Source organism: Heteronotia binoei, chromosome 7, assembly GCF_032191835.1.
Source record: "Heteronotia binoei isolate CCM8104 ecotype False Entrance Well chromosome 7, APGP_CSIRO_Hbin_v1, whole genome shotgun sequence".
Lineage (NCBI taxonomy): Eukaryota > Metazoa > Chordata > Lepidosauria > Squamata > Gekkonidae > Heteronotia > Heteronotia binoei.
The window spans coordinates 98,509,826-98,529,069 of NC_083229.1; the positions used below are offsets into that span (position 1 = coordinate 98,509,826).

General features: G+C 41.0%; 1 protein-coding gene across 1 annotated transcript in view; it reads left to right on the top strand.

Annotated features, from left to right (window-relative positions):
- ZNF407 (zinc finger protein 407) overlaps positions 1–9,196 on the top strand; it is a 509,082-nt gene extending 499,886 nt beyond the window's left edge. The window contains exon 9 of the mRNA XM_060244080.1: positions 6,753–9,196. Coding sequence (XP_060100063.1) covers positions 6,753–8,119 — 1,367 coding nt within the window. The 3' untranslated portion in view covers positions 8,120–9,196. The remainder of the gene's footprint in view (positions 1–6,752) is intronic.
- The last annotated feature ends 10,048 nt before the right edge of the window (positions 9,197–19,244 follow it).

The following is a 19,244-nucleotide window of genomic DNA, read 5'->3' on the forward strand; positions in this document are numbered from 1 at the left end:
AGTCAGTTTCTGGGTTCAAAAACACAACTAAACACCATATATACCAGACATTAATTGCACTACACATACGGAGGGGAAACATATCTCATATCCCATTTTTTCTAAGTAGGTGGCCTTTGAATGTGCAAATATGAATTTAATTTACTGAGAATATTTGACACATTTGGTTTTTTGAAATAAGGATAGCTAAAAATGCCAGTTGATAAATAAGAGATCTGTTGAAAATACAGAATTTCTTGGAAAGCAACCAGTTATGTGATCATGATACCTGAAGATATGAAACACCTCTACTTTTTTTTTCTGGGTAAGGTTCTTGCAACGTTGTGTTTTGTCATTTGAAAGGATTTCTATTCATTTTCACATTATAATGACAGCCCATCAGCAACAAGTATAGTTTTATTATGATAACAGGTTTATGTCTTGAGTTTCAGATTTGCTGTAGCAAAACTGTCTCAATTCTTCTCCATCAGCGTGGGTCTCTCAAAGAAATTGTTTAAATGCAGGAAATTAGCAGTACAGCATTACTTGGTGTTACATATGGGACAGTTATGTTTATAGTTAAATGTTGTATAGCTACCTAAAGTAAAAATAATATAGATACATTTAAAAGATGCTTTGCCATAACTAAAACTCAAAATACGCCTTTACAATGCATATTTCTTCTATTAGATTCCTTCCTTTCAACACAAAGGAAATCCATTCAGTTCTACATTTTACATTTACCATGAAGATCACTAAAATTGAAGTTGATGTTCCCAATAAATTTTTGGTCCAGTTAAAATTTAAACTTACAGTACAGATTCCCATTAGTTTAACTGACACTTGAACTTCTACACAGCTCAACATTAATTCATTATAGTTGAAATGGAAGAATCTTCAGTGGGTGAATCTTTTACAATCTGATTGAGGCTGTTACATTTTATAGGATCCATTTTTCAAAGCACTACTGACAGCACTCGAAGTTATTAAATTGCTGAATCAAAAGATGGACCTGCAATTGCATTTATGAACTGTGATGGAATAGCTGGGGTTGCACTGAACCGAGGTTAAGATGTTGGTGTAGTTAAGCTTCATCACACCCCTTTAGTGACAGCAGTATTTACCCACATAGTTTACTTTAATGGTCAAGAAGTGGCTTAACTCACCTCTGGATTCAAATAGATTAAGCAAGCAGTCAGAATGGCATAATTATCAGTGCTGCAAGGAATTTACAGGATAACTCAACCCCCAAGAGACTTCCCATTCAATTGCCGAGTAAAGACTGGAGATGCATAAATTCACAGATGCAGCATTTACCCCTGAAGCTAAGGGGAGGAACGTGTATCTTTATCTTCTTCCTCTACTTCCTCCATTCCAACCCACTCACTTGTGTCACAATATGTGTGTCCAGTATAAGATTTTGATCTGAGGAATTATTTTGACCGATAGCTACAGAAAAATAGGATTTGTGCTGGTGTTTTGATTTGAGGCCATGTCATTTTGAGGCTCATCTTACATCATGTCAACAAAGTGGGATTGCTAAGAGAATTAATTACACTGATTCTATTATAAAGCAAGGATCCATTTAAGAAAATAATTGTCCCTTTGTGTTGATTCTCCCCCCACCCTTTCACGTTGGGTGCCTTCAGTATGCTTTTGCCCAGAGAGAGAGAGAGAGAGATAAAAGGGCAGGCACCATTATATATAGCTTTTCCTTGCCAAAATTTAATTCAGCAGTGCATGCCAGATTAACTGTACAATATCACTGTGAAAACTTTTTAACACCTTAAATTGTTAATTTTCCTTACAAAAAATAGCCATTAAGACTTCAAATATAATATTTAATAATCCTTTGTAACTTTGCAGCAGATTTTGGTTTTTTGTCCAGAGTTGTATTCTCTCAGGTTACAATCATATTCTGTACTTAAAATATCAAGTCCTTGCATACCTATGACTTTGGTCTTGAAAAAGAAACGTTATTTAGATGTGTGTAGATTTTAGGGTTTGCTTCTATGCAAGATATGTGGTAGCTCCCAGCAAGCCATAAATGTGAAGTGAGTGCTGCCAGTTGAACAGCTCCTGCCCCGTATGGCTTTAGTCCATGTCACTGCCATGACTGCCAGCATAGTCTTCTTAGATACCAAAGGAACCCCTCCCCTCCCCTTTTTAGACCAGCAGAGAAGCTAAATGGATCCAACCTATTACATTGACAAGATACTGGAACTGATCATTCAGTATTAATTTTACTGATGTGTTACTACATGTGCTTCCTTTCACATGTATTCTTAGATGCGTGGCCTCTCTAACTTGGGTTTGGATAACTCACCTGGAACTGTAACCAGTTTTGGATTATTTAAGCTCAGTATTGGGGAAACCTCTTCCTGCTTCCACAGCCTGTCTAGCTTGGAAAATGGACACACTTGGCAGTTAGGGGGTGCAGAATATGTGGTTTAGGAATCTTTTGTTGAGTAGTGGGCAAGCAATCTGAAAGTGCCTCTGTTACCAGGCTTCTAGTAACCATGAGGCAAACAGATCTTTTTTAAAAATAGTTCAGATTTTATTTAAAGAAATATGGATGTACAATAATTATGAGGCACATGCATAAGAATAATAAAATTGTTGCGGCTGAGACATGCTTCTGAAGAGTTAAAGAGGAGAAGAGAAAGAGGAAGTTGAGCTGCCAGCTGAGCAAGATTCCTGCACTGGGAAATGGCTGCGAGGAGAGCAGGAAATTTAAAAAGGGGGAAGGAGAGAGAGAGAGAGTTCTGAGAGAAAAGAAATTACTAGTTCATATCTAGCGATAGCAAAGGTGTTTGCCTGTCCTTTCCTGACCTGGCTCCATTTAACTGAAGGTTGATTATTCAAGAATTGAGCCTGAGTGAGGTCTAACCACACCCATGAGGGCTGTCATTGGGATGAGCTGCTAAAATGATATGGAGGGCAGCAATTATCTTTGGGGGGGGGGGGTGGAACTGGTAGAGTAGTAGGGTACTTAGGCAGAGCTCCCAGAAAATAAGAAAAGATAAAGCAGCAGAAAGATGCCCCTTCTTGGCAAGAAAACATACCAAGTTCCAAAAGGAATCAGAGTTGGCAGCCTCTTGATTGAGTGGAGGGGTGATAGCTATATAAGCAAAGATATGATTAGAAAAATAAATTCAGGGTGAGCCTAGGGTGACTATATATAGATTATCTGATTACCTGGATTGGATTGGGATGGGCTCTTCCCAGGAAGACAACAAAAGATGATTGCAGTCAGGGTGGGGAATATCCTGCGTGGACAAAAGAGTCTGGCAGGGTAGAAGCTTTGGCCATGCCTAACACAGGGAGGAGACATTCAGGCACCATCAATAAGAATTATCATATCCATCTGGTTACTTGATACTAATTCAAATGTGCAGCTGGAGGATTTACGTTTGTATCACCAAGCAAAATGAAAAAGGAGGAATACAATGATAGAGGGAGACAGACAAATTTCCCTGGAGAAGGAGTTCCAAAGTTTTGGTGCCAATTAGAGGGTTGTTTTGGGTTGTTTTGTAGCAGGAACTCCTTTGGATATACAACCCTGATGTAGCCAATCCACAGGAGCTTACAGGGCTCTTAGTTCAGGGCCTACTGTAAGCTCCAGGAAGATTGGCTACGTCAGGGGTGTGTGGCCTAATATGCAAAAGAGTTCCAGCTACAAAAAAAGACCTGATGCCAGTGACAAAGAAGGCCTTTTCTCAGACCTATCTATCTAGCCATGGGCACCCAAACCAGGACTTCTGAAAACGACCAGAATCATTGGATAGGTTCAAATGGGATCTAGTAGTCCTTCAGGTATACAAGGTCAGTTCCAGCACCTTGAAATGGGCCTGGAAGAAAATTGGGAACCATTGTTGATGGAACAACATTGGAGTGACCCACTCCATGCAGCATTCTGACTGCAGTATTCTGTACCAACTGTAGCTTCTTCAAGGGCAGCCCCATGTATATTGCATTGCAGTAATCTAATCTAGATGTTAACAGAGCATTGTCCAGGAATGGCTTGGCTCACTGTTAGAGAATTTGCATGCAGCAGAAAACACTGAAGAAGAGGGACAGGGAAAACACAGGAATTAATAGACAAGAGAGACAACTGTATTCAACAGTGGAATATATTTACCAGGGCAGTATCAAATATTCAGAGTCGTTGCCAGGCCAAGGTCATACACAGTAATCAGTACACACAACAGTAGATAACAGTATACACCAGTAAGTATACACAGAACGATCCAAGCACAGTAGCACAGGATCAACACAAGCAGTGTTCGCTGCCACCTGGACGGTATGTAACACGGTACACACAATCCTTACAGGCAGGAAGAGCAAGCTCACTGAGCTTCCCTAAATACACACATCAATCATGCAATCTCACCAGAGGTTGCATCAGCTCTGTGAGTCAGCACAAAGCCTAATTACAGGTGAGGTCATTCCACCTTACCTCAGTAACAAGAAACAGCTGGGCCATGATGCAGCAGGACTCAGCATGACATTTGCAGAAACAACATTACTATTACTAAGATGGAGTCAGCCAGCCATTTTAGGATTGATTTCCAAAACTGGTGAAAGGCATCTCTGGCCACTGCTTCCACCTGTTTACCTAACAGAAGGTTGAGGTCCATCAACACCCCCAAACTATGAACCTGCTCCTTTAGGGGGAATGCAGCCCCATGCAAAATGGGAGACATCCCAGTTCCTGGATCAGACCTTCCCACCATTATGGGGGAATGTACCATGACATCCCTGTAGTGTTTGCACATTACTTGTATGGTAAAATTAAATTTTCTCAAAGCTCTGTGGTTTTGTTTGCAGTTATATGTTCAGCAGAGAAGCCAGTGGGTTGGATTCCATTCTTCATTCCTCTTCTACAAATCTTCTTCCTTGAGATTTCTGGTATTTCTCCCCACCATAGAGCTCCTGCAGGCCATCCATCCAGACTGTTTCTGATGTGCCAGAAGCTGAATTTTGGAGTCAAGGAAGTTTTTCTTAGTACATATAGTGTTCAGGATTTAATGTGGGAAACACTGTAGATCATTGCATAACCATCATATTAATCAGCATACAGTATGAAAACATTAATGAAACTACTCTTGTCTTGCAAGCCCTGTGCTCATGTCCAGATGACCCATCCCCACGTTGACTCACGACATGGGAAAGAGTGTGCTTCTCTCATACACACTCAGTCACTATGTTCTCTGCATTGGACAAATATGTGCAGAAAGTACCTGCTCATATACCTTCTCCTTGTAATCAGTGATATTACGTACTTTCTGAATATTCCTGACCAAGCACAGAGGGTTCATCTGCTCAGGCCTATTGAATTAGACCATCAATGTATCAAAGGCAGTATTGTCTGTTTTGACTGACAGCAGCTCTCCAGGGTTTGTGGAGAGGTCTTTCACATCACTTACTACCTGATCCTTTTAAGTGGAGATGCTAGGGATTGGATTTATGACCTTCTGCATGCAAAGCAGATGCTCCACCACTGGGCAATATCTCCTACAGCTAGCAGTGACAACTTTCCCCCAAACTTTTCATTGTCTCCTCTTAACAGCTAACAGTGGCTTAAAAGTGCACCTCTACCTTTTTATGAAAATCATCTTGTGAAAGGGTAAAGATTGGTGTTGTGAAGTAAAGACAGAGCTTTTCTTTGAGGTGGAGCACACTGGAGTGCTGCTGCAGTTGGCTTGGCCAGGGCTTCATCTAAAAAAAAAGGTCTCTGGCAGAAGAGGGCAGTCATGTGCTCCCAGTCCAGCAATGCTAAACAGGCAGGCTTGCGGAGCTGAGTCACACTGAGGCACACCTTCCTGGGGCCCAGCTCACCAACCAGCCTCACTGGGCCAAGCCACACTGCAGCACAGCTTCTTGGAGTTCCTGCTGGGCTTTTTCTAGAAAGAAAGCACTGGGTAAAGATTTTGGAGCACTGAAGACCTGATGGAAAGATACACATGTGTCCTCTTCCTTACACAAAATACGATACAAAAATAATTTAAAATGGCTTTGTCTTCCTGTTTGTAGCAAATAGTTTGCCTATCAGTGAAACTATAGTGACAATAAGCAGTATATTGAAACTGATCAGGTGAAATCAGGATCAATAAACATGTCTCTCTTTGAAATTGTTTTGGTTCTGGCATGCATTACTGAAGTTAGAAATCTTTCATATTCTCAAGTGTCATGAATAAGAAAACATTAAAGATTGCTTTCTAACAACAACCAATTTTTATTATTAAATGGATGCCATTTCTCACTTAGGAGAATCATAATTCTTCAAAAAGCTTCTTTCCATGAGATTTTGTAACATGCAGATGTACTCAATTAATTAAAAGCGTAAAAAGTAAAAGCCAGAATGTTTTTTTTTAATTAATGGTTAAAAATGTCTTTAGTCAATGGACTGCCATATCTTTTGTTATTACAACCCACCAAGCAGCTATCCAGTCTGTAGGGTTTCAACCTCAGAAACTAAAGAGTCTATGTTCAAGCCCCAGAGTGCTTTTCTGAAGATGTAGCCTTCAGAGTTATTATTAATTTATTTTATTTTTGCAAAGGGGATAAACTGGATAGTTCCAACAAGGGTCATCTTGTGAGAATGAGCCGGTTTAATTTTGTATAAGTGGCTATGCTAATATAAATATAAATGGGGACTAAAATGTAGATTAATATCACTAGCACATTTTAGGTGTCCTTTCATTGTTTTGAACAAGTGGACTATTTTTAATTCTGTTTTGACAATTTTGAACTATCTTTTTTTTTTCTAGGCATAGTTTCTAAATCCTACGAATGTCGGCTGAAGGGTCAAGGAGCTACATTTGTAGAAACCACCAGCCCTTTTACCACAGTAGCCCTGGGAGAAATTTCTCCAATTAAAGAGAAGGTTCTTCAGAGTGATGGAAGACAGCTACCATCCACAGAACAAGTTCAACAAGTGATTATTATTCAAGGCTATGATAGTGATTTTTCAATTGATGCCTCAGTTGAGGAAACAGCAGCAGCTACACTTCAGACATTGGCCATGGCTGGCCAAGTGGCAAGGGTTGTCCATATTACTGAGGATGGACAAGTTATAACCACAAGTCAAAATGGCTCTCATGTGAGCAATATGATTCCAGGACAAATACTCACTGAACAATTGCCAGATGGAAAAACACAGGTGGTGGTGGTTGAAGGCCCTTTAGGAGGGACTGATATTGGAGATGCTGTTTCCATAGAAACAGGGTCAGACTCCAGTAATGCTATGGTACAGCAGATAATGAGACAAGATATTTTAGATCCATCAGAGGTTGCAAGACTACACCCACCAGAGTCTGCCTCAGCCTTAGATGCCTTGCTTTGTGCTGTAACAGAGCTGGGTGAAGCAGAGAACAAAGCAGAACTCCTGGACAGAACACAGCTTGATCACAAAGATGCATTGCAGATTTCAAATCCAGAAGCACACATTGTTTCTAATGGCAGTATAGTTCAGGAAACACAGATGTTCCATGACATTCAAGAGACTGATGAAGAGAGAGAACCTATGGAAGTAGTAACGCAGGTTGTGCACCCATCTACCATAATTGCATCTCAAGAGAGAGCACAGGTCACCTTCAAAAAAATGGTTGAACGAGTGTTACAGTTTGCTGTATGTGATACAGCTGCAGCAGACCAACTGATGAAGGAAGGTGTCACTCAGGTTATTTTGAATGAGGAAGGGACTGTGCATATGGTGGCTAGAGAAGGTTCTCAGATAATAATGCAAGAAGCTGGCAGCCATACCCTGAGTGTCCAGAGTGAACATATGGACTTGATTGGGCCCGATGGAGAAATTTCACAAATCATCGTCACAGAGGAAATAGCTCAAGCCATGGTTAGGGATTCTAACACCAGCTTCTCTGAAGGTACAACCCATTACATTGTAACAGGATTACCACAGCAGTTAGAGGATGAGTCTGGAGTATATTCACATACTGTGATAGAAGCAGATGAGCCTCAAGAAATGTTGCAAGCTGGCACGCTTGAAAACTCTAATAGTATATCTTCTGATGGAAATGGTGAACACCTTACTAGTATGGTCATTTATACAGAAGAGGGTTCACAAACAGCTGCTGTCCAGGACCAAAGAAATATTAATGAATTACAGGAAGTATGAAAGAATCGGAGTTCATACAGCTTTGGCAGGGGATAAAATGGGAAACTTGGAAACATTATATTTAATTTGTCAGCATTCTTGAGTGATATTCTTCTATCCAGATATTCATTATGTTCTGTCTGAAGTTAATGTCAGTAGGGAATGCTCTACAGAAAGGAAATTCTTTTTGTCTTGAAACAAGACATGGTTAGAAATTGTCAAGAAATTACAAAAATTAAAAGAATAACAAAATAAATCAAAAGGTGCCGCAACCAAAGGTAAAAATTAATTCCATGAATCAGCATTTCACTGCATTATGACCTCCTAACTTTAACTTTTGTTGTTGTTTTTTCAATTAATTATGCTACTCACTTTGCAAAACTGAGAGCAAATTAAAAATAAATGCACTCACATTACCTAGCTGAAGTATGTATTAACAGTTGGTAGTTAAAAGTTGTCTTCTGTATGTACAATAATTTCCCATTCAAAAAGTCAACTAGTCATTCCAAGTTCTTACAACCTAGATTTCCATACTCAAAATCTGATGTTGCTGATATCATTTCATGATATATGTTTGTGCTACTCTTTTTTAAAAAAGCTTTTCTTGCCATTTTTCCCCATTGTATTTAACAAGCAGAATTCTTTATTACCAACACAACTCAATGTGAAAATGAAAATATTCACCAAAAAAAACCCTGTCTTGATTCAGCAAAGTCTTTGTGCCCATAAATTCAATTTAATTTTATGCCAGTGGCTTTTTCATTTGAAATGTTCATTTGATGATTTTACTTTTTTTTTTTTTACCAATAGTGCTTTACTATTTTGCAGTTCATTTTGTGAATGGCTTTTTGAAACATTAGAGGATTGCAGAGTTTTCTTTTTTCTTTCTTTTTTTTACATTAAAAGTCTGACATGGACTTTAACAAATGGAAGAAGTTGATCTTGAGTTCTTGCTAGATCAGAATATCAATTATCTAATGGTGGGTAAGTGATGATTGTTCAATATAAGATGTGTTTTGGATTCCAATACTTATGTTCCTCAAAAAAAATTGTAAAGAGTTTTTTGTTCTTTCCAATAAAAAGGTAGCATTAAAAGAATGATCATGATTTTTAATATTAATCAATAAGCAAATCTGGCCTTGAGCTGAGAAAGATTAACTGAATACAGTCCCCAATATTTCATAGCCCTTCTATTTTTATAGTTCTGATCAGGCCAAAAAGAGGAGGTTTTATTGCGTTACTATTGGGTGCCCTGCATAGCTGGTGGATTCAAAGCTGTACAGCCTGGTCTGCTATGTCTATATATTTTTCTTCTCTTTTTTTCTCTTTGGCTGGATAGCTAACTGGGGAAATGAACAAAAGAAAGAGCTAGATTTCTTACGGTATCAACCTCCCTAAACAGAATGACCCTTTTTGGTGTCCATTGAAGTCAATGGACTTAGAGGGTACAACACTGCATAGAATTGTGCTGAGTCTGCTGACAGGTATTTAGTTTGCTTTTCTTATTGGTCATGGTACAAAGAGTACAAACCAAGAAGAAAATACATTCAGTCTACCTCATAGAATAAAATATAGGGAAGACTGGGAACCGTATTCTCCTCTGGAAGTAAGCACTTAAACATCTATTTCTCCAGGTGCTGCACAAAACACACACTTCTCAAGGTGGCAGAGGCTTTGTTGTTGTTTTTATTTTTCAGGTTAGATGTGTCAGATCAGCCAAAAAAAGTAAAATTTCAAGACAGACACTAAGATTCATAATTAGTTGCTCATCCTTCTTAAAAGTGACAGTCTGCTCACTTCTTTTTAAATACTGTCTTCAGCAAGCAGTGACAGGATCAACTCCCGTTTGTTATCAGGAAAAAGGTGACCTTTACAAAATGATGGCCCTCTGCAAGATTCTCACAGATGCTCAAAGGAATGTTTTTCATTGAAAAGATTTCTTCTTGATCATTTTGCCTGTTAACTGGAGCCCTCTGGTCTTGTGGCTTGGATGCTAATTCTCCGCTGTGCTCAGTCCTGTATGGCTAACCTTTCCGCTGCAGTACAGGGTGTTGACATTGACATGCTGCAGTTTACCATTTGTGATTTATTTAGGATAAATCTGTCTCAGGTGGCATTTAATCCTTCATAAAACCAGTGTAGCCTGCAGTGTCAAACCAGCAATCACATTGTATGCACAATGAAAAGAGCAGACCTTTGCATAAGGGGGTGGGGGAAGGAATGCAGGAAGTGTTCACAGACTTGGAAGTGCTGAGAAGGATTCTCTGGAAACCTAGATTAATAAGACCATCTACCTTTAGCCTGGAAGCATATCCTGTTTCCTGCCACCAAGCTCTGGAAAAAAGTATACTTTTCATTAACTTAAACATAGCAGTGTTTGGAATTGGGGTTCTTGTGGTTTGTAAAACAGCAACCCAGTCTTCCAACTTTATTCTCCCTGCAACAATTTGGGTCAGAAGTCTGCTTGAGAGTATGTTCCTCTTTCTTCTCATCATCATATGATTTGAGTTTCTTCTCTACTCATGTCTCTAATTCTCGCCTTGGTTATACCCACAAATTGTGCCTAGAAAGGGATGCAGTGAGTGATTGAATAGTAAAAGCTGAAGTATGAGACCCAAAATTGCCAATGAGGCAAGGGCAAAAGGCCCCGCCTCCCAGTACCAGGCCTGGCCAATTCATATACCACAAAGCTCCTAATTCCAAACTTTTAAATCTCTGACAGTAGTACAGGGAAGTGACTCCTCAACTTTTACATGGGTATTTGGTGGACGGGTTTTGTTCCTAGCCAGAGTCTGACTGATCTGCCATATTTGGAGTCTGGAAAATGTTTTCCCCAGATTAGATTGGTTAGTGGATGTACGGCCTTTCCTAACAGCAGGAAACCAGAGTAAAGGGCCTTTAGGTCTCTTCTGATTCCTGTAACTAACCTCTCTTGCCACTCATTTCTTCAGTCTTTAAACAGTAGAGCAAAACCTTTGCCTATTATGTTTCTGTTGCCCGTTTCTGCCTTACAGCTGTGTCTGGCACTTTCTTCCTGCTTTGCTTTACAGACACCTTCAGTCTCTGGGTTGATATTTTCAGTTTAGTGGTCTGCTGCTCCAGCTAGAATGTTGGGTTTGGATATGGGAAGACGGAGATCACTAATGTACATGCAAACGAAGAGGCAAACCTCAGAAGTTGCTAAACAAAAGCAGAATCCTTTTTCTGTGGCTCTCCAGATGCACTCTAGAGTTGTATCAGCAAATAAATAGACTAATTTAAAAATGAGTTTCTTCATTCATTGGTCTTTGTATATGGGAAGCCCAGGTACATGTCTCTACTTACTTTAGGAAGTATCCTGGGTGGTTTACAGCTAGTCATTACTTCTCAGCTTAACCTCCCTTTCACAAACTGAAGAACCTGAACTGAGGAGTATTGGAAAATCCAGTTGAACCTAAGTATTCCGAAATAGCAGACTTTGCATTCTCAAGTGGCTGTGTTAAAATCAAAGTGCCTTTTACCTCTCAGTATATATCCCAGTATACCCTGAGTGTGTTACACTGTGAAAAAGTGGAACTGAAGATAAGCAAAGTTTCCCATTTCCACAAATCAGGGCATCTGGGGCATTATCTAACGTTCCAAATTGTTTCAAATGGCAGAGCATTGGACTGCAGTATGTCAAATAATAATGAAAAGAGCACCTCTGAGCATGTGTAATGCCTTTTCCCTCAGCACTGAATATCCTCAGCCATCCAGTCCATTCCAGGTCAGAAAGCATACCTCCTAGGCTTGTTTGACCAATAGCACTTCTGTTTTTAGAAATGTTACTGATGTTAGAGGCAGGAGATGGGAAGGTTTCTAGCAAGTATCCATAGCCTTTCCCAATAAAATATGCAACTTCTAGCAAAGTGTCTCCTGTCATGTCACAGGAAAAAAAAATGTAGCTTGAAAGCAAAATCTTAAAGAAGAATTGAACAAAGGCAAAACAACAAGAGCCCAAAGCTAAACGTTGTACTGCCTCCCAATCCACTGCCAGCTCACCACCGAAGTTAGATGAACTGGAGCCAAGAGCTGATGTGCCAAGAGATATGCACGTGTGGATTGTGCACAGTGCTGCAGGCATGGCTGTCATTTATGAATGCTGCCTTCAGAACATTGGTGTTGATGGCAGAGTCCTTCAAGAGATGTATTTGTTATGTTTGCAGACGCAATTGTGGTGGGGAATTCTTTGCAATGAACTTTCCTGCCTAAGGCAGACCCAAGATTGCATCCAAACTATGTCCGACTTCAGAAGACCATGGGGGACTGAGAGCTGGGGTCTGAGCCACTGGCAAGACAGACGGAGAAGATTCAAGAGTAACAAGTTAGGTCCCAATGAAAAGAACTTTTCTCAGAGCTGCCTCTGTCTTGCATATTTCTTGAACAGAACTGTCATGAAGAATCCAGCAGAGAAAGCTTGTTCTGGACTAGGCAGAGTTAGTTCTAGTGAATGGATTATGTAACAGAAAAGGGTCATTCATTTCGTAAAAGAATAGTGGAAAGCCCCCCCCCCTTATTTTACAGTTCTGTATTAGCCCATAATTTCAAATAGCACCCAGCTTGCTTTAAACAGCCTATCCTCTGTTCCATCTTGTTGAAGAATACAATTCGTTTTCTACTCCTCTAGGGTGATATCATTTTATATGAAGGGAAAAAAGTTAGCTCAGATGGCAGTTATACATTTCGGAAGCACCTTCTAATCAGGGATTGGTGATTCATTATTAGCTTCAGCAGGCGATCCATCTGACATGTAAGGGGAAAAAATTAGCAGCTGTCACTGTATGATGAGTTAATTTCCTGATAGGTCTGACACTGAAAAGCCATTTGAAGACGTGGAGATGGCTGATGAGAAAACCAGGCGCTGCTTTATAATTGGAGAGAAAGAAAGGGCACAGAGAACAGTCGGCCAGGGAGGGGGAATCAGGCTGATCCACAAGTGGTGGTGGCTGTTTTCTAGAAGGTGTACTTTGCAGACATCCCCGTTACTGGGACACACCCTGCCTCCAAGGCACAGTGCTCTGGAGGCTGGCTCTTTCTTTGTAATTGTTGTTTTCTTTAATTGTTTGCCATAAGTTAAAACCAGACAGCTTTACTCCTTGCAGTCTGCGCACATGCAGGGAATATGAACTGATGGTTGACTTGTTCCGCAGGTGACATGGAAAGCTGACATTTTAGTAGGAAGAGGAGGAAATGAGGCCGTTCTGTCCTTTTAACAACTTCTGCTGCTGTTTTCTTTAATTGAAGCCACTGGTTTTAGTTGCTGAAATAAATCAGCAGCAAACATTGATGGGGGTAGGAAAACAGGAATGCTGTGCACAAAACAGGTTCTGTAAGGTGAATTACAAAATATGAAGGGTAGTAAAATTAAACAGCATCCCCAAGAACAGTGATGTGTTCTAGACAAGTTGAAAACATCTGGGTAATCAGGTGTTTGAATGCATTTTGTCTATATTTATTTACAGAATGTATCATCCATTCTTCCAGGGATCTACCTGAGGCAGCTCACAAGGCGGCAGGTCTGAGGAAATAAAGCAGGATAAAAATGGCAAGCGAGCCCCTGATGAAGTGGACTCCCTTAAACATTAGAAAATACGTTAAAAATGTTAATGTCCTTTTAGTAGCTTGAAAATATAATAGAAGTTCCAATATTATTAGTGTAATGCAACTAATGCAACTAAAATTTACAGTAGATATTAAATATTTACATTTAATATCTACCGCATACTGCCAGTAAAATGTACATTATATGTACACTGTAATTACTATATATATATACACACACACAGTTTTTCACACAAAAAATTAATTGTACCTTTTTTCCACTTATGTATTTTTTTTAAAAAAATATTTATTTCCTATAAAAATTGAATGATAGTCTTACAGTTGTGGGTGAGTCCCCTTTGTCTCCTGGCAACCAATATTTTTAGACCCAGTCCACCACTGGTTGAAGGGAACCACCTACCCTCCCCAAATACTCCTTTTCTTCATCATCCAGGATGGGCAAAGCAGGGCAGGCATTCAAGAAAGAGAGCTCCAAAAGCAGGCCTAATGTCTATAAATCTTGTCAGGGACGCTCAAAATGATGCCAGTCACTAGATCAGAATGGATTCAGGGAATCAGCAGTTTGCTCTCCTTGACCTTGCCCCCATGGTCTTCTTGAGAGAACTCTGAGATTGGCAGGGCCTGGGGAAAATCCCAAGTGCCTCTGTGGAATGCATAGAGAGAGCTGCCCTGTCCTCGTCCTGCTCCTGAATGTGTGAGTCTCAGTGAAGGAATCTTCCCTCTTCTTCCCTGGCTGAATTTGACCCAGAGCTAAGTAAACCTAGCTGTGTCCCACCAGTCCAGTGAAATAATCTGGTGGAGTATTTCCTCTCATTTTCTGGCGGGCAGCACGGCAGCAGCTTTTGTAGGAGTTCTTCCTGCTAGTTATCAGACCTGGAATTGTGGCCACCTGTGGAAAGTCTAACTTGATCTGATCACAGAAGATGCTCCACCATTACACTAAACATTTTGCCCCTCTCTACAGCTTTCATTGCCATTAGCCAGGAATAAGAAACATTTGCCATAATGGCATTAGGACAGAAGGTAAGTTCTGCAAAGTAAAAGATAGGCAAGGGAGAGTATGTGGTTGGTGTTTTCAGTGGCAACCACATTGGGAATTGGTAACAGCTTGTTCTGCTCCTCCAGTTAAGCAGAGCGATAACAATATTTGTTTTTCCCCAGTAAAAAATAGAAATCATACCAGTTCCCTGCGGGCACTTTCCCAAGGTCCTTCCATTATGCTCCATGTCTTTACAGCCACTGGGTCACTCCGGAAGAAATTCATTTGTTGCCAGGTTATATTCATCAGGCTGCATTTATGTTGAGGCCACCAGCAGTTGAAATGTGGGGTTCAGAGGGGAGGACTGGCATCTGGAACTCTCTTTCTATCAATTCTGCCAATGACAGTCCCAACAAATACTGCAGTATTTGGTGAAGCTTCATTTATCATGTGAAACAACAACAAAATTGAATGGTATATTAGCAATTGGTTTTAATTAAAAAGTACAACAGAATTGTAAGCCACTTTAGGAACCAATTCAGATGAAAAGCAGGGTAAGCACATCATCCAAATAGTATGTTTGTGAATGGCCTAATCATGTGATTGTGCCAGGTGAACATTTCTTTTCCTTTCCTCTTCTCCCCCTATGCTGATCTTTCAATGCATTTAGATGCATATAACCTGCAGATATAAAACATCTGGTACAGACCCATAGCTAGGAAATGGTGGGAGTCGCAGGACTCAAAATGACATCACAAAAATGGTGGGAAGGTGGGGAGCGGAGGTGAGCAAAGTGGATGGCGAAGCCAGGCAAGGAAGAAAGTGAATGTGTGGCTGCAAATCATGTGGTGCCCGGGCACTGCAAAAATTGGACAATCCAAACTGCATAACTAGTTCCACAGAAATCTCTTTAGTGCTCATGCCAGACTGCTCTGTGCTCTGCTCCCTCCTCTCATATGATTCTCTTTCCTAAAAAGCAGCAGGTTAAAAGTGAAGAGGAATCATGCAAGGTGTGGGGCCCAAGGTTAGGACTTCGCTTTCTATGCTAAGCTAAGCTAGAGGGGGAAAGAGTGGAGAAGCAGCAGCAATTGGGTGAAAAAGAAGGAGGGGATTCTCACCAGTTCTCCATGGATCTGGCTGGAGGCCATGCACAGACCCAGCAGGGGTTCCTAGAAGAGCAGTAGCAACCACTCTAGGTCCTCCCCATGCCTCACTCTTTGGTGCCTCCTTGACATTTTGTTGGGGAGGCGACTCCCACCTCTGGCCTGGCTGGGCTGGGGATCAAGGGAAAGATGGCATCAACTCAACATGACACAGAGGTTGCTACACACAAGGAAATGTGCAAACACGCATGCACGAGGTCAGGGGGCCGAGGTCCACAAGCTTGTGAAAGCTGCACCCCTCCTTTGCAGAAATGCAACAATTGCATGTGTGTAACCTTCTTGTTGGTGGGTCACACAGCAATTGGGTGAAAAAGAAGGAAGGGATTCCAACCAACTCTCCATGAATCTACCTCAAGGCAGAGGCTGGGCAGGTGGGAGTAGCAAGCAAGGGAGGTACAGGTTCCCCACCTGCCGGTGGAAGTTGGGAGTGGTTAGTAGTGGGGCCTAGCCATGGTGTTTAAGTGGTGGGGCTGGAACCCTGTGGGCCCCACCACGGCTACAGACCTGATCGGGTAAAAAAGAGCTTTACAGAACAGAAACCTGAAGCTACAAAAGCTGAACAGTGGGGAACTCACAACTCATCATGGTTTGTTTGTCCAGTTGCTGCTCCGTAAAAATCCACAACCCTTAAGTATGTGAGGGGAATACAGAAGACAGCCAGTGGGAGGGGAGGTGCATTTGTGTTGTGAATGAGGTGCAGGATGGTCTTTTGTGCTATGGATGTGTGAGAAATTTTGCCAGAACCTTGTCAAGCTGTTTGTCAGGCACAGCATTTTCCTGTCACTGGTTGTGTGGAACAGATTCATGTTTTCTATTCAGCATATGGCACTGGTTGCTGGTATTTCAGTAGCTATAAAATCCAGATGCCCATCTCCAGGATTCTAGGGACATCTGGGCATTGCATCCCACTTCATCACGTCTTTGCCCTCCTCCACCGCCTGAATGGCATATGTATTTGTCAGACTTGTCTGTGGGTATGTGAGTAGGACAGCACAGCTGCCTTGCTGCTCAGTTCATTACAATATTTTAAACAACATATAAGGTGTTCCCTTCAGATACATTGTTGTTCTGGAGAGCAAATTCCTTTCATATGCTGTGAAATTTATGGATTGGACCAACACTTGACATTTCCAAGGGAAATATAAACACCTGGAGAAACTCCACAAGTCATTTTTTACTTCTGAGACATACTGGGAAAGGCTGCAATAGACAAAATGAACATTTTCTCCCATTTAGAGAGGCCACAGAAGGTTTCTGAATGAAAAAAATCACTTGGCCCCCTTTGCTGACACTTTCTCACAGTGTTTTCTATTTGATTGTTAGATGAATGCTTGGGGGGGGGGGTTGGAGGGAGGGGGTGGAATTGATGAACTGCTGCTTTAGTTCAGTGTAAGAAATATTTCTGTTTAGACCTAAATCAACCCCTGGAACTGTGCTGATACAAGACCATTCTGGGGCTGTTTTTGTGTTATAAGGATTTTAAAGGAAGTGTGGTTGCTGTGGTGTTTGAACAAACAGAAATCTGTTATATTCTGTGCTCTGGAATTTGCATTTACTCATCATACAACAACCAAGCTTAAGACAGGTAATTAGATAATTCCACTGATAATGCATCATGTGCAAGTAGCAACCATCTTTACTGATGTTATTATGTAACTAATGAATACTGTTGGAACAAAACTGGATCCAGAACCATCTTTCTGTTGACCCAAATTCAATTTTAACTAAGTGTAAATATGGTATTCAAACATAGTGAGAAACTTCTGTCCTTAATGCTTCCTGTGCCATTATTTACTGAGTTTAAACACTTCCTGGTAATTATAACAGACCCTTCTGAGGTCCTGTATCGCTATTATATCAGCAAGACCAAGCTCCACCCAAAAGCTATGATAATTCTGATCCTTGTAAAGCATCATTGATTCTGCACCCCCCCCCCCCCCCCCCGATTATGTGTATTAGCAAGAAGAGCTCTGGTGGCTAGATATGTGATCCACCTGTCTGTGAAGATACAGCTGTACTCAGTACTGTAATTAATCTGGATCTGGTGGATTTGGGGGGGGGGGGGGGGGTCAGAGAACTGCTGGTCAGATCCTGAAGCCTCCTAGAGTTTGAGGTCCAGTATTCCCATTATAGAGTTGAGTTGTTGTGTGGATTCTTCTGCGATTTTATCCTTGGTGGCTTTTGAGACAGAGATTCATATTTCTGTGGACATTCTGTGGCTTGGTTAATACTTTATACCATCCTTGAGTTAAGAATTTTGCAAACTCAATGTTTAATCTTTTTCTATCAGTTCCTAGAAACCCTCATGGAATGTGTCATTGTGTCATTCTTCCCTGCCACATTACGTATTGGCACAGAGCATGTCATTGGAAAGAACAGAGGGTACAAATGTAGCCCTTAGCGCTTAAAGATCTCCAGATGTCCATTGAGAATGACAAGTTATCCCAAGGGGAAGAAAATGTTCCAGTGATGCTTAGTAAAGTCCTTAGATTTCAGTGCTTCTATAAATGTTTGTTTAATGACAAAGCCATTTTACAGTGTTCTTCTCTTGATGTAGCATTTGACTGTTCAGTTCTCCCCCCAAAGCCCTGCTCTATTGAAATACTGTTTCCAAGTCATGATACTCATGTCTTCCTTGCCCTTTCACTGCCAAACTATATTCCCATTCCCTCATCCATCCCTATTATTCTCTGTCTCTGATTTCTCTCTACATTACAGCCTTGTCCATCTGCACAAGGCCCATAACCCTTCTTTGTTTTGCAGTGTTTCTTAAATAATAACTAGCAAGTGAGAAATAGTAACACAGAGGCTGATTTCACACTAACCTTACGCTGCTCTCATGTCCGTCTTCTCAGCACGGCATCCTCCCAATTTCCCACTATTTGCGTCGAGGCTGCAGCAAATATCGAGGTTTTTGAGCAACAAATAAAAACTGGGTTTTAGCGGTTTCTGTTTGCTGCTTGAAAATCGTGATGTTTGCTGCAGCCCTGGTGCAAATAGTGGGAAATCGGGAGGACACCATGCTGAGAAGATGAACATAAGAGCAGCGTTAAGGGTGAGTACGAAATCAGTCAGAGACATTTAAGTCTTAAAATAGGAAATCAGATTTAAACAACTGCAGACCAAATATTCATGCAACTCTGTCTCTCACTAAAGTACTATTGCTAGGATGAGGCTCGAACTGTCTCTATTATAAGAAGGCTGGATTTCCCTATTCCTCCACCTAGCCAGTACTTCATAGGCTTACTCTTGAAGAATGTCCCGACTAGCCTGGTACCTTCCTGTTGATGTTGGAATAGAACTCCCTCAGGCTTCCTTGCTGTCCTCCCTCCAATCCTGCTAAGGTGCTCTTCCCATCTTGTCAAGCAGACTCAGCCACAGATTTTTCAGCATCTCCCTAGGGTATCTGGGCTCCTTTCTCCTG